At 44.6% G+C, this 15605-nt stretch overlaps 1 protein-coding gene across 3 annotated transcripts in view; it reads left to right on the top strand.

Annotated features, from left to right (window-relative positions):
- The first annotated feature begins 2661 nt into the window (after positions 1-2661).
- METAP1D (methionyl aminopeptidase type 1D, mitochondrial) overlaps positions 2662-15605 on the top strand; it is a 338325-nt gene continuing 325381 nt past the window's right edge. For 2 of the 3 annotated variants that reach the window (XM_082260307.1, XM_082260306.1), the window contains exon 1: positions 2662-2786. In XM_082260307.1, coding sequence (XP_082116433.1) covers positions 2747-2786 — 40 coding nt within the window. In that variant the 5' untranslated portion in view covers positions 2662-2746. The remainder of the gene's footprint in view (positions 2787-15605) is intronic. The other variant, XM_082260308.1, reaches the window with a different exon arrangement.

Below are 15605 nucleotides of genomic sequence, written 5' to 3'. Positions count from 1 at the left end.
CTGTGCTCAGTGTACCATATATCACATATACATAAGCATATATAAAGTGCTGAGTGCTGCTGATACCATTAACCACGTGAGTGATTATGTGCTTGTAACAATATATGGCGCCAGTGGATCTCCACCTGTTGCTTACCGCACTTGTAAGATAGGTCGCTCAGCCTTCCTCGGTCAATAGAATAAAAGATAAGCCTCCATTGCGTAGTATATGTTGATAAAGTTAAGGTAGCATAGCATCCACTCACATTTAGGGAGTTCACTATCAGCTTAAGGTGTTCGCCGAGCCGCTTCCGCGTTCCACCGGCTCACACCACCGTTCCCGGAAGTGACGTACTGACGTACCAAAACCACGCCCTACGCGTTTCGTCATTCAACGTCATCTGGAGCGTGCCGTCTAGCGCTACTCCCGGTCTTTTTATAGGCTGGGCTGCCGCCATCTTGGTGCACCTATTGGGAGCCGGACACGGCAGGTGCACCAAGATGGCCGCCGTGTCCAGCTCCCAATAGGTGCACCAAGATGGCGGCAGCCCAGCCTATAAAAAGACCGGAAGTAGCGCTAGACGGCACGCTCCAGATGACGTCGAATGACGAAACGCATAGGGCGTGGTTTTGGTACGTCAGTACGTCACTTCGGGGAACGGTGGTTTGAGCCGGTGGAACGCGGAAGCGGCTCGGCGAACACCTTAAGCTGATAGTGAACTCCCTAAATGTGAGTGGATGCTATGCTACCTTAACTTTATCAACATATACTACGCAATGGAGGCTTATCTTTTATTCTATTGACCGAGGAAGGCTGAGCGACCTATCTTACAAGTGCGGTAAGCAGCGGCGCAACAGGTGGAGATCCACTGGCGCCATATATTGTTACAAGCACATAATCACTCACGTGGTTAATGGTATCAGCAGCACTCAGCACTTTATATATGCTTATGTATATGTGATATATGGTACACTGAGCACAGCCCATGATATTTTATTGAAGTTTTACTAGCACGCAGCACTTTGTATTTTAAATGCACTGTATGCACTAAATGCACTTTCACAAATATGTATGATTCATGCAGGGCTTGAAACTGCACAAATACACATTTTTGATTTAAAGTGGTAGCGCCGGTCCCAACATTTTCTTGCATTTTTTCCATCTTTCACAATATACAAAAAAAATGGGCTAACTTTACTGTTTAGTTTTTTTAACCACTTGCCGACCGCCGCACGCCGATCTACGTCGGCAGTCAGCCCCTCACAGGCAAAGTGACTTAGGGCTACGTCACTAGCTTGTGAGGGTCTAGGGAGCGAGCGCGCCGCCGCCGGAGGCGCGCTCCAGCTCCCGCGTGGTCACGGACCCCCCGCGCGTGTGACCACTCTGCGATCGGCGGGGGAGAGGGAGAAAGTCAGGCAGCTTGTGTAAACAAGCTGCCTGTCATTCTCCCCTCTGTATGAGAGCTGATCATATGGATCTACTATGTAGATCCGTTGATCACTCTGCATACAGCTGAAGCCACAGCCAATCACAGTAAGAATCACGCCCCTAGGGACACACACAGCCCCTCCCTCTCAAATAAAGTTAACCCCTTCACTACCAGTGTATTTTTACAGTAACAGTGCATATGTATAGCACTGATTACTGTAGAAATGTCACTGGTAACCCCAAAAGTGTCAAAAATGTCAGTCAAGGGTCCGATCTGTCCGCCGCAATGTCGCAGTATCGCAAAAAAAATCGCAGATCGCCGCCATTACGCGTTAAAAAAAAAAAACAACAAAAATGACAGAAATCTTTCCCTTAGTCAGTAAACGCAATAACTTTTGCGCAAACCAATCAAAATACGCTTTTTGCGATTTTTTTTACCAAACATAGGTAGCATAAAACAAATTGGCCAAACATGTTAAAAAATTTTGATTTTTACATTTTTTTGGGGGGGAATTTCATATAAAAAAAAGGGAAAAATATTGCTAATTTTGCAAAATTGACGCTCTTTTTTTGTTTATAGCGCGTGATCAAAAAAATCGCACAGGTGATCAAATACCACCAAAAGAAAGCTCTGTTTGTGGGAAAAAAAGGACGCCAAATTCGTTTAGGTACAGCGTCGCACGACCGCGCAATTGTCCGTTAAAGTCACGCAGTGCAGAATCGCAAAATACCCCCTGGTCGTTTAGCAGCCAAATCCTCCGGGGCTTAAGTGGTTAAAATGCAGTAATATGTATTTTTTCCAAAAAAATGACTTTGAAAGACCGATGCGCAAATACCGCGACAAAAAATATTGCAACGACCGCCATTTTATTATCCAGAATCTTTGCTAAAAAAAATATATATAATATTTGGGGGTTCTAAGTAATTTTATAGCTTAAAAATACAGATTTTAACTTGTAAACAACGTGTGTCAGAAATGGGCTCGGTCCAGAAGTGGTTAAAGGTACTGGGTGTTGGGATGACACGTGCAATTCACTAAAAATAGATGACGGTGTATTAGTAGCAGTCAACCCTCATGTAAATATGAGTGAGGATACCAAGATATTTGCCAGAAGAACAGGATTTTATATAACCGATCACACATCTCATCACTCATACAGCAGATAAACTTTGCGTTTTAGTTTCTTGGCTCAGTTCCGCGCCGTCGCTGGCGTCAGATCTGCCCACTAGTAGGCGGTGCCCAGCGTACAAGACAGGTCTTCCGCCAGTGAATAATAGCCAATCGGTGTGCTCGGGTCTGCAGCACGTGACCACACCTGACTGGAGGCGCTGATCACGATGTCGGCGTGTAGAGCCCTCCGCTGTATTGTGCAGAGAGGTAAGAGGCGGCGGAGGGGTCAAACTACCGGAAATGTTGTGTACAAATAGTGCCAGGAGAGCGGGAACTCAGGAAGGACACCGAATGTGTGCATGTCACTCACCGAATGTCACACTTCTACTTTATACTGTAATATCGGCACTCTTACTGTGTGAGTGCATCTCTACAATGTGGCGTTATGCAAGTTTTCAATATAAAAAAAAATGTCAGTGCAGCTTCCAGGCACGGTCCTCCAGATAATGTCAGTGCAGCTTCTAGGCACGGTCCACCAGATAATGTCAGTGCAGCTTCCAGGCACAGTCCACCAGATAATGTCAGTGCAGCTTCACGGTCCATCAGATAATGTCAGTGCAGCTTCTAGACAATATCAGTGCAGCTTCCATGCCCGATAATGGCAGTGCAGCTTCATGACACAGTCTAGCATATAATGTCAGTGCAGCTTCCAGATAATCAGTGCAGCTTCAAGGCACGGTCCACCAGATAATGTCAGTGCAGCTTCTAAATAACATCAGTGCAGCTTCCATGCGTGGTCTGCCCGATAATGTCAGTGCAGCTTCATGACACAGTCTAGCATATAATGTCAGTGCAGCTTCCAGATAATATCAGTGCAGCTTCAAGGCACGGTCCACCAGATAATGTCAGTGCAGCTTCCAGGCACAGTCCACCAGATAATGTCAGTGCAGCTTCCAGGCACAGTCCACCAGATAATGTCAGTGCAGCTTCCAGGCACAGTCCTTCAGATAATGTCAGTGCAGCTCACAGGCACAGTCCATCAGATAATGTCAGTGCAGCTTCCAGGCACAGTCCATCAGATAATGTCAGTGCAGCTTCCAGGCACAGTCCATCAGATAATGTCAGTGCAGCTTCTAGGCACAGTCCATCAGATAATGTCAGTGCAGCTTCCAGGCACAGTCCATCAGATAATGTCAGTGCAGCTTCCAGGCACAGTCCACCAGATAATGTCAGTGCAGCTTCCAGGCATGGTCCTTCAGGTAATGTCAGTGCAGCTTCCAGGCACGGTCCACCAGATAATATCAGTGCAGCTTTAAGGCACAGTCCACCAGATAATGTCAGTGCAGCTTCTAAATAATATCAGTGCAGCTTCCATGCGTGGTCTGCCCCATAATGTCAGTGCAGCTTCATGACACAGTCTAGCATATAATGTCAGTGAAGCTTCCCGATAATATCAGTGCAGCTTCAAGGCACGGTCCACCAGATAATGTCAGTGCAGCTTCCAGGCACGGTCCACCAGATAATGTCAGTGCAGCTTCCAGGCGTAGTCCGCCTGATAATGTCAGTGCAGCTTCCAGGCACGGTCCACCAGATAATGTCAGTGCAGCTTCTAGATAATATCAGTGCAGCTTCCAGGCGTGGTCCGCCCAATAATGTCAGTGCAGCTTCCCGACACGGTCTACCATATAATGTCAGTGTAGCTTCCAGGCGTGGTCAGCCTGATAATGTCAGTGCAGCTTCCAGGCACAGTCCACCAGATAATGTCAGTGCAGCTTCCAGATAATATCAGTGCAGCTTACAGACACGGTATACCAGATAATGTCAGTGCAGCTTCCAGATAATATCAGTGCAGCTTTCAGACACGGTCTACCAGATAATGTCAGTGCAGCTTCCAGGCGTGGTCCACCAGATAATGTCAGTGCAGCTTCCAGGTAATATCAGTGCAGCTTCCAGACAAGGTCTACCAGATAATGTCAGTGCAGCGTCCAGGCACGGTCTACCAGTTAATGTCAGTGCAGTTTTCAGGTAATATCAGGGAAGCCTCCAGGCACGGTCCACCAGATAATCAGTGCAGCTTCAAGATAATGTCAGTGCAGCTTTCAGGCACGGTCCACCAGATAACGTCCTAGGATTTCATGCCTAGGGCTAAACGCCCAGTGTGCGTGAGACCTGATTATGGGTGAAATATGAAGTGCCTTTAAAACAACCCTGTCAATAAGTGGAACCATCTACACCAAAGACACCCTGTAAGAGAAGATGAAGTATATACACACCTTTTCCCAGAGATCTGTGCCTTAAAGCGGTTCTTCGCCCAGTATTGAAATATCTAAAAGTCAGCAGCTACAAATACTGCGCTTTATGAATGGCCTTCTGGGACCTGTAATATATTCCAAAAGGTTGTGGGCAGGGAGGCGGAGGAAGGAGAACTCCCAGTGGATCCACCACAGCAATCTGACTGGAAGTGGGAGCGGTTACTTGTCAAAACCAGGTAACTGCCCCCCACTAAAAAAAAGTGGCAAAAATAGAAGTGAAGGGCATAAAGCAAAACTTCCCCTTTATTGGAGAAGTTCTGCTTTACAAATCCCTGACCTCTGCAGCGGTCCTTCACTGAGTATAGTAGTGAAGGAAGTGGTGAGGGGAATATAGTAACCAAGTTGGTATGATTAAGGCTGCATTCACATGTCAGCGTATTGATCGCGGGCAGAATCGCCGCGATTCCGCCCGCGATCCGGAAATCATTGCAAATCGCGGGACGCATGTGCGTTGCCCGTGATTTACAATAGCACCCCAAACGCTGTGCGATGTTGCCGCGATTTCTGCCTGCCGAATCGCGGTAACATCGCGCAAAAAAAATTGCGGGACGCATTACGCCCAAAAAAGTACAAGAGCTTCTTTGGAGCGCAATGCATCCCGCGATTTTTTTTTTGCGCGATGTTACCGCACAGCGTTTGGGGTGCTATTGCAAATCACGGGCAACGCACATGCCTCCCGCGATTTGCAATGATTTCCGGATCGCGGGCGGAATCGCGGCGATTCTGCCCGCGATCAATACGCTGACATGTGAATGCAGCCTAATAACACATCACAGAATGTTCCCTTGTGGCTAACAGAAGCCACTGTCAGAAATAGACTTGAAAAACTTACAAATCACCAGGACCAAGTGGCCTACACCCGAGAGTCCATTAAGGACAGGCGATAGCTAGACCAATTGTTCCTAGTTTTTATGGACAGTTTACTGACTGGAATGGTACCAGCTGATTGTAGAAAAGGCAACACGGTACCAATATTTATAAGGGGCCGAGATATATACCTGGAAACTACAGGCCAGTCAGCCTAACATCAATAGTTTGTAAACTTTTGGAGGGAATGATTAGGGACTATATCCAAGAATTGTCTAATGAAAACAGTATCATTAGTAGTAATCAGCACTGATTAATGAAGGATTGTTCTTGCCAAACCAATCTATTATCATTCTATGAGGAAGTGGGCTGCCATCTAGATAAGTGTAGGCTTGTGAATGTGGTATATCTGGATTTTGCAAAGGTTCCCCATAAGCATTTACTTTACAAACTGAAGTGCCGGCATGGACCATAGGGTATGTACCTGGATAGAAAACTGGCTACAGGGGCGGGTATAAAGTGTGTTGATAAATAGTATGCACTCAGAATGGGCTGGGGTGGTGGGTGGGGTCCCCCAGGGATCTGTCCTGGGACCAATTCTGTTTAATTTATTCATAAATGATATAGAGGTGGGGAAAAATAGCTCAATCTCAGTGTTTGCTGATTATACACAGCTTAGCAAGGCAATAATTTCACAGCAAGATATGGAAACATTACAAGAAGATCTAAATAAAAAAAGAATGGGGTGGGCAACTACATGGCAAATGAGGTTTAATGTTGAAAAATGTAAAGTGATGCATCTGGGTGCCAAAAATATGAACGCAAGTTACTCGCTTGGTGGAGAACCTCTGAGGTAATCTAGGATGGGAAAAGATCTGGTGGTCCTAGTAGATGACCGGCTCAGCAATGCAATGCAATTCCAAGCTGTTGCAAGCTAAGCCGGCAGAATATTAGCATGCCTTAAAAAAAGGGGATATACTCAAGATAAAATTATAATTCTCCCACTCTACAAGACTCTAATCTGGCCATATTTTGGGTATGCCGTCTAGTTCTGGTCACCAGTCCTAAGGAAGGATGTGCTGGAACTGGAGAGAGTCCAGAGAAGGGTAACAAAGCTAATAAAGGGACTGGATGACATCAGCTATGAGGAAAGTCTACAAGCATTGAACTTATTCTCTCTGGAGAAGAGAGGGGATATGATAGCAATGTACAAAGGCCTTATTGGTAGCCCTAGCATAGGGGAAAAAAAACTTTTTAATGGGAGGGAGTTTAAAAAGACATGCAGCCATTTTTTGAAATTGGAAGATAAGCAGTTTAACCTTAAACTGCATAGAGGGTTCTTTACTGTCAAAGTGGTAAGGATGTGGAATTCACTTTCACAAGCAGTGGTATCAGCAGGGAGCGTTGATAGTTTCAAGAAACTGTTAGATGGGCATCTTGACAATAAAACACAATGTACAGGGATATGGGATTTACTCTTGACATACACACACACACACCCCAAGTTGAACTGGATGGACTGGTGCGTTCAATGTAACTATGAATATGATAAATACCTGCTCCCCCCATTATGAGCTGTGGTTTCCCTTTATACCTACTAGGTCAAATGCCTATTGATCTTGCCAGTGGAGTCAACCTTATGCTTTCTGTAATGGGGTGACAACACTGCTGCACTGCTCTGGAATTAAGATCAGCATGATCACCCCATCAAAATTTCTGATGGCTCCCCTGATTGCAGATGATTTACTTCTCCTAAGATGTCCTAGAAGTAAGAAGCACTTTTCAGTGGTCAGCCTGGTCACGTAGAGGCGCTTACCAATGAGCGCTTGTCATTGTGAGCATTATGATGAATACTCACTCCAGGGCTGTGTATTGCACATTGTACAGAGCGCTACACCAGCAGCATGGGGCATCGAGGCCAGTATGTGCAGCGGGGTCCAGAGGGGTAGCCAGGATATTCTGAGTTACTTCACCTTTTCATTTTTTGTGAAAAGGTTTACTTATCCTTTAATGTGATTGATTGTAAACGTAATTTCTCTTTTTCTTTTTTTTTTAACCACTTTAATACAGGGCACTTCCCTCCCTTCCTGCCCAGGCCAATTTTCCCCTTTTAGCGCTGTTGCAATTTGAATGACAATTGCGCGGTCATGCAACACTGTACCTACACCAAATTTATGTCATTTTCCCCCCACAAATAGAGCTTTCTTTTGGTGGTATTTGATCACCTGTGCGATTTTTACTTTTTGCTAAACAAATAAAAAAAGACCGAAAAGTTTGAAAAAAAAAAAAAGTTTTTTGTTTATGTTATACAATTTTGTAAATAAATAAGTTTTTTCCTGCACTGATGAGCACTGATGAGACTGCACTGACAGGCACTGATGAGGAGGCACTGATGGGGTGGCACTGATGGGGCGGCACTGATAGGTGGCACTGATATGCGGCACTGATAGGCACTGATATGTGGCACTGATAGGTAGCACAGATATGCAGCATTGGTGGGCACTGATAGGCGGCACTGCTGGGCACTGATAGGCGGCATTGATGGACACTGATAGGTGGCACTGATGGGCACTGATAGGTGGCACTGACGGGCACTGGTGGGCACTGATGGGTGGCACTAATGGGCACTGATAGGCGGCACTGGTGGGCAATAATGGGCACTGGTGGGCGACACTAAAGGATGGCAAAGATGGGCACTTGTGGGCAGCACTGATAGGGAGGACACTGGTGGGCATCACTGATGGGGAGGGCAATGGGGGGCTCCCTGAGCCCTGATTGCCATCCCTGGTGGCCATAGTGGGTATCCCTGGGGTCATAGTGGGCATCCCTGGGGTCATAGTGGGCATCCCTGGTGGATCTAGTGGCATCCCCCCCCGATGGTCTGCACTGGTAATCAATGATCTGATTACCAGTGCCGACCCCCCCCCCTGTCAGGGGAGCCGCCGATCGGCGCTCCTTTGCTACGTGCCTGCTGTACCATATACTTGTATGAGAAAGTATCCTGTTCTCTTTGTATTGCTTCCTTTGTGTGAAATTCCTGGAGTTCCTGCCAGTCCTTCTGCGTTCCTATTTAAAAACTGACCGCACTAAGCAGAAGAGCACAACGTGGTAATTTCTCTAGCTACGCTAGGAACTTGGTGTACTCTCTTTCAATAATCAGACTTGTCCTGATATGCCCCCGCCGCACAGCCATTCACTTGGAAGCTCGGTGTGCTGCTGCTTCGCCTCCCCCAGCTCTTATTCAGATGAGAACAGAGGGGATGTGATCACTTATTAGAGCCGGTTCACACTATTACGACTTGCCAGGCGACTTGGTCAGCCTGGCAAGTCGCGCAGCGTCGGGTCCATTGAGTAGTACAGGACCGGTTCTAATAGGAGCGACACAAGTCACTCCGACTTAGAAAAAGGGTCCTGTACTACTTCGGGGCGACCTGGAGGCGACTTGCATCGACTTCAATTATATGAAGTCCGTGCAAGTTGCGCCGAAGTCACGGTGCACGCGACTTCACAGGTCGCCCCCGAAGTCGGAGCGACCTAATGTGAACGGGGTCTAAAAAAAGGAAAAAAATGTATTTATAATATTTTTGTTATCTATACAAAAATGCTTTGCCTTTCATTTGAATTTTAAACTGAATGGGTTGTTTTACAAGGTGATCTTTACAATCACTTTAAAGTTTGTCCAGGGGTTCTTTTTTATCTTCCTGTTCACTGTGGGCTGTAAGAGTGTGTCTCATACAATGAATGTCTGTCATTTTCCAGTGCTGTCCTGAATGTGCTGCGTTTTGCCAGTTCAATAGGATGGGTCTGGAAAGGCTTTGATTCATTGAGATTCTTTTTGCCATGGTTTCTCTTTTCTCTTTAGAGGTCAATGTCAATACAGTTTAGTACATTCTCCATTTTTACTATATGTGTCTGTTTACAGTATTTGTGTATATATGTATACAGACGTGGACAAATTTGTTGGTACCCTTACAGCGGTTTAAAACTATATTCCATTCTTCCTGAAAAGTAATGACATTAAAAACAATTGTCTCATGTAAACCGGTATACATTTGGTATGTTAGAGTAAAGCCAAGAAAGTGTTAAAGGAGATAAATTATTGCTTACAGTGCATCTGGAGCACTTCACTTTTTCCACATTTTGGTATGTTTTAGCCTTGTTCCAAAATGGAATAAATTCATTATTTTCTTCAACATTCTACAAACAATACCCCATAATGACCACGTGAAAGAAGTTTGTTTGAAATCTCTGAAAACTATTTAAAAAAAAAAAAAAAATCCCATGTACATAAGTATTCACAGCCTTTGCGCAATACTTTGTTAAAGCACCTTTGCCACCAATTACAGCCTCAGGTCTTTTGGAGTATGATGTTACAAGCTTGGCACACTTATTTTTGGGCAGTTTCTCCCATTCTTCTTTGCAGGACCTCTCAAGCTCCATCAGGTTGGATGGAGAGTGTCAGTGCACAGCCATTTTCAGAGCTCTCCAGAGATGTTCAATCGGGTTCAAGTCTGGGCTCTGGCTGGGCCACTCAAGGAAATTCACTGAGTTGTCCCATAACCACTCCTTTGTTATCTTGACTGTGTGCTTTGGGTTGTTGTCCTGTTGGAAAATGAACCGTCACTCCACTCTGAGGTCCAGAGCGCTCTGTAGCAGGTTTTCATCAAGGATGTCTCTGTACATTGCTACATTCATCTTTCCCTCGATCCTGATTAGTCTCCCAGTTCCTGTCACCGAAAACCATCCCCACACCATGATGCTGCTGCCACCACCATGCTTCACTGTAGGGATGGTATTGGCCAGGTGATGCACAGTGCCTGGTTTCCTCCAAAAATGACTCTTGCCATTCAGGCCTAAGAGTTCAATCTTTGTTTTATCAGACCGGAGAATTTTGTTTCTCATGGTCTGGGAGTGCTTCAGGTGCCTTTTGGCAAACTCCAGACAGGCTGTCATGTGCCTTTCATTAAGGAGTGTCTTCTGTCTGGTCACTTTACCATACAGGCCTCATTGGTGGAATGCTGCAGAGATGGTTGTTCCTCGATACAATCCTGTCTCGAAGGTCTACATTTCCTTGGACTTCATGGCTTGGACTTCAAAGCTTGATTTGTGCTCTGACACATAGGCGTACACAGGGGGTGTGCACACTCTAATCTCCCTGTGTGGCACAAATTCCCCCTGATGATATTTCACCAAAGCCCTAAAAAAAAGTTGTAAAAAATAATAAAGAATAAAATAATAAAAATAAAAAATACTGACACCAACCTCTGCCCTACTGAGAACTCCACTGCTCTACTGACAAAATCCACCGCTTTACTGACACCAATTAATGTTTTAAAACATTTGGGTGCACACCCTAATGCAAATGGTTGCGCACAGTTATGCTCTGACATGCACTGTTAACTGTGGGACCTTATATAGACAGGTGTGGGCCTTTTCAAATCATGTCCAATCAACTGAATTTACCACAGGTGGACTCCAATCAAGTTGTAGAAACATCTCTAGGATGATCAGTGGAAACAGGATGGAACCTGAGCTCAATTTTGAGTGTCATGGCAAAGGCTGTGAATACAATGTACATGTGATTTTTTTTTTTTTTTTATAAATTGGCAAAGATTTCAAAAAAGCTTTTTTTATGTGTCATTTTGGGGTAACATTTGTAGAATTTTGAGGAAAATAATGAATTTAATCCATTTCGGAATATGGCTGTAAAATGTGGAAAAAGTGAAGTGCTGTAAATACCTTCCGGATGCACTGTAGTGCCAGTTCACACCAGAACGTGGTGCAGGAATCCTGTGTTCCATGCATGTTAACCACTTTAAGACCGCTCACAGTAATATTACTGCGGCAAAGTGTCTCGTTATCGTCTGACGACGTAGTACTACGTCGTCAGACACTCCCCCTTCTGGGCGGCGCTTGCGCGCCGCCGGAGGCTCGCTCCCGCTGTTTTCATTCACAGCGGGAGTCGGGCCAGGGGAGGAGCAGCGGCGATCGCCGCTGCTCTTACCCGATCGTCGGGGATCGAGTCTGGAGATCCGCCCGCTTGTGTAAACACAGCGGGCGGATCTCCATAGTGACAGGGAGTGACAGATCGGACTGTTCAGCATAGCTGGACATCCGATCTGTCCATGACTCACTCAGTCACCTCCCCCCCCACACGTCAGTAAGCACCAGGCATACATTAACCCCTCCCTCTCCAATAAAATTAACCCCTTCCCTGCCAGTGTCATTTTTACAGTAACAGTGCATATATATAGCACTGATTACTGCAGTAATGTCACTGGTACCCCCAAAAGTGTCAAAAATGTCAGTCAAGGGTCCGATCTGTCCGCCGAAATGTCGCAGTCCCGCAAAAAAATCGCAGCTCGCCGCCATTACGCGTTAAAAAAAAAAACACCAAAAATGACAGAAATCTTTCCCTTTGTTAGTAAACGCAATAACTTTTGCGCAAACCAATCAAAATACGCTTATTGCGATTTTTTTTTTACCAAACATAGGTAGCAGAAAACAAATTGGCCAAAAATTTTTAAAAAAATTGTTTTTTACATCTTTTTTGGGGGGAATTTCATATAAAAAAATGTTAAAAATATTGTTATTTTTTCAAAATAAACGCTCTTTTTTTGTTTATAGCGCAAAAAGTAAAAATCGCACAGGTGATCAAATACCACCAAAAGAAAGCTCTGTTTGTGGGAAAAAAAGGACGTAAATTTCGTTTGGGTATGGCGTCGCACGACCGCGCAATTGTCAGTTGAAGTAGCACAGCGCCAAATCGCAAAAAGTGGCCTGGACGGAAGACAGCAAAATCCTCCGGTGGTAAAGTGGTTAAACTCGCTGCTCTTGTGATCTGCAGCAGGTGTGAGTGCAATGCTAATGACATCCCAAACGCAGTTCGCTAACGCAATGCGTTTGCCTGCACCGGATCGCATGGTACAGATGTACCAAGTGATCCAGCTCTGCTTTTATCAAAGTATTGCATACATGTTCGGCGCAATTTCAGCCCTATCTGGTGCAGCTGTGCATTATAAGCTTCCAGGTTTTATTGTCAAAGCTTAATTGAACAAGCTGAAGTTAGAAGCTGATTGGCCACCATGCACATCTGTACCAGATTCTGAGTGTACCAGTTTCTCCGCCACAGTGCGTTCCTGTGCGATTCATGGTGTGAACTGGTCCTTATTGTACAAAGGTATTCAAAGATGACCTGGACAGATTTGTTGGTAGCCTTCGAAAAATAATGAAAAAAAAAAAATTGGCTCATTATGATATTTTATGTTGAATCTGTTTTATTCAATTTTAAACCATACAGAGCATAAACATGACAATATTAGTCTATTTCCAGTGGATTTATAAGTATACATTAAGAACATAGAAATAAGAATTCAGACATCATAGGGTTATGATGATAATATAAAAGTCCCTAAGGTATGAAAAGAGTATCTGTATATAAAATTAGCCCAGTAGTCCACTAAGTCCACTAGGAATATATTGTTAGAGATCAAGGCAAATATGACCTGAATTTAAAGTGGTGCTACAGTTATCAGATAATAAAATTATAACCGCATATTCCAGAGTGGCAAACTTAAGAGAAGCCAAAGAGAAAATAAAGGATAGCTGATAGCAAAGTAGAAGAGAAAGAAAGGAAGAGAGAAAAAAAGATTTAACCACTTAAGCCCCGGAAGATTTTACCCCCTTCCTGACCAGGGCCTATTTTGCGATTCGGCACTGCGTGATTTTAACGGACAATTGCGCGGTCGTGCGACGCTGTACCCAAATGAATTTGACGTCCTTTTTTTCCCACAAACAGAGCTTTCTTTTGGTGGTATTTGATCACCTGTGCTATTTTTTGATCATGCGCTATAAACAAAAAAATAGCGACAATTTTGAAAAAATAACAATATTTTTCACATTTTTTATATGAAATTCCCCCACAAAAAAAGTAAAAATCAAAATTTTTTAACATTTTAGGCCAATTTGTTTTCTGCTACATATGTTTGGTAAAAAAAAAAATCGCAAAAAGCGTATTTTGATTGGTTTGTGCAAACCTTATTGCGTTTACTAAGGGAAAGATTTTGTCATTTTTATTGTTTTAACGAGTAATGGCGGCGATCTGCGATTTTTTTTTTTTTTTTTTTTGCGGGACTGCAACATTGCGGCGGACAGATCGGACCCTTGACTGACATTTTTGACACTTTTGGGGGTACCAGTGACATTACTACAGTAATCAGTGCTATACATATGCACTGTTACTGTAAAAATGACACTGGGAGGGAAAGGGTTAACTTTATTGGAGAGGGAGGGGTTAAGTGTGTCCCTAGGGGTGTGCTTCTAACTGTGATTGGATGTGGCTGTGTGTGTAACAGCAGAGATCAACGGTCCTACATAGCAGGACCGTATGATCTGTGCTGTTACACAGGGGAGAATGACAGACGGCTGTGTTTACATTAGCCGCCTGCCTTTCTACCGCTGTATCCGATGATCGCGAGTGACCGGCGGGCATCGGGTCTGCCGGTCACACGCGCGGGCTGCTTAGGGAACGAGCGGAAGCGCGCCTCCGGCGGCGCGCGCTCGCCCCCTATTGGCTCACAGGCTAGTGACGTACCGGTACGTCACTTTGCCTGTGAGGGGCTGACCACCGCCGTATATAGTCGGACGGCAGTCGGCAAGTGGTTAAAGAGAAGAGAGGAAACAAGGGGGAGGGGAGGCCACCTACCCATTAGAGGTCCCAGGGGAGGCATTGTTAAAATGTATCTGCTACATACACTTTAAAATCGGAGGAGAACCGGAAGTGTAACCATATGGTCCACATAATGGTGTGGGGTTCATTCTTATCAGCATCCAAGGCTAACATACGTTCTAGAAGAAAATGAATAGCAGGGCGCTAACGTCAGTATCAAATTAAAAACACTTCATTAAATTAAGCAGCACACTTACATAGAAGTTAGCATGAAACAGCATGGATAGGGAACACCTGGGACCAAGCAGCTGTAATCAGTGTGAGGCTGTGTAGACCTCACTGAGCAAAATAGAGACTGAGGATGACAGGGAATCAGCCAGCTCCATGTATGGGTATTAGCAGCAGTGTTCTAGGCTGCACACGAGGAAGACAGCTGTCAAACTGCGTGGTGGATGTCGGTAGAGGGGGTGTGCATGACGCGTTTCCAGGGACTTGCCCACTTCTTCAAATGCATGGACAGTGAAAGGAAGTGTTGTACTTATAAAGCCAAAATGGCAGGAAGGGGAGGAACATGGGAGGGGAAGGAGGGAGAAAGCTGAGCTGCTGCATAGAGCTAGAAGCACAGGATTGGAGACAAAATCACAGAAAACATAGCTGAGCCATTAACCCTTTGCTTGCAGACTGCCAGTATCAGGGAATACAATGTTACTACTGGAAACAGGGAGTCAAACAAGAAAATGAAATAAAATAGCTGCACTCTAAATAAAAGGATCAAGTATTACATTACAATCTTATGATTACTATTACTAAAGATATATTCATATATGTTTAACCTCTTGCCTACAGGGCACTTTCACCCCCTTCCTGCCCAGGCCAATTTTCAGCTTTCAGCTCTCTCACACTTTGAATGACAATTGTGCGGTCATGCTACATTGTACCCATATGAAATTTTTATCATTTATTTTCACACAAATAGAGCTTTCTTTTGGTGGTATTGAATCACCTCTGGGTTTTTTTTTTCTTACAAAAAAAAAAAAAGACAAAATTTTGAAAAAAAAAAAAGTTTTTCTTATTTTCTGTTAGTAAATTTTGAAAATAAATAAATTTTTCTCCTTCATTGATGTGCGCTGATGAGGCGGCACTGATGGGCACTGATAGGCTGCACTTATGGGCACTAATGAGGTGGCACTTATGGGCACTGATGATGTGGCACTGATGAGGAGGTACTATTATGCCGCACTGATAGGCGGCACTGATCGGCAGCCCTGACGAGCACTGATCGGCAGCACTGATGGGCAC

This window comes from Pelophylax lessonae (assembly GCF_965119305.1).
Source record: "Pelophylax lessonae genome assembly, chromosome: 6".
NCBI classification, from domain to species: Eukaryota; Metazoa; Chordata; class Amphibia; order Anura; family Ranidae; genus Pelophylax; species Pelophylax lessonae.
This window is presented reverse-complemented; position numbering and strand designations above follow the sequence as displayed.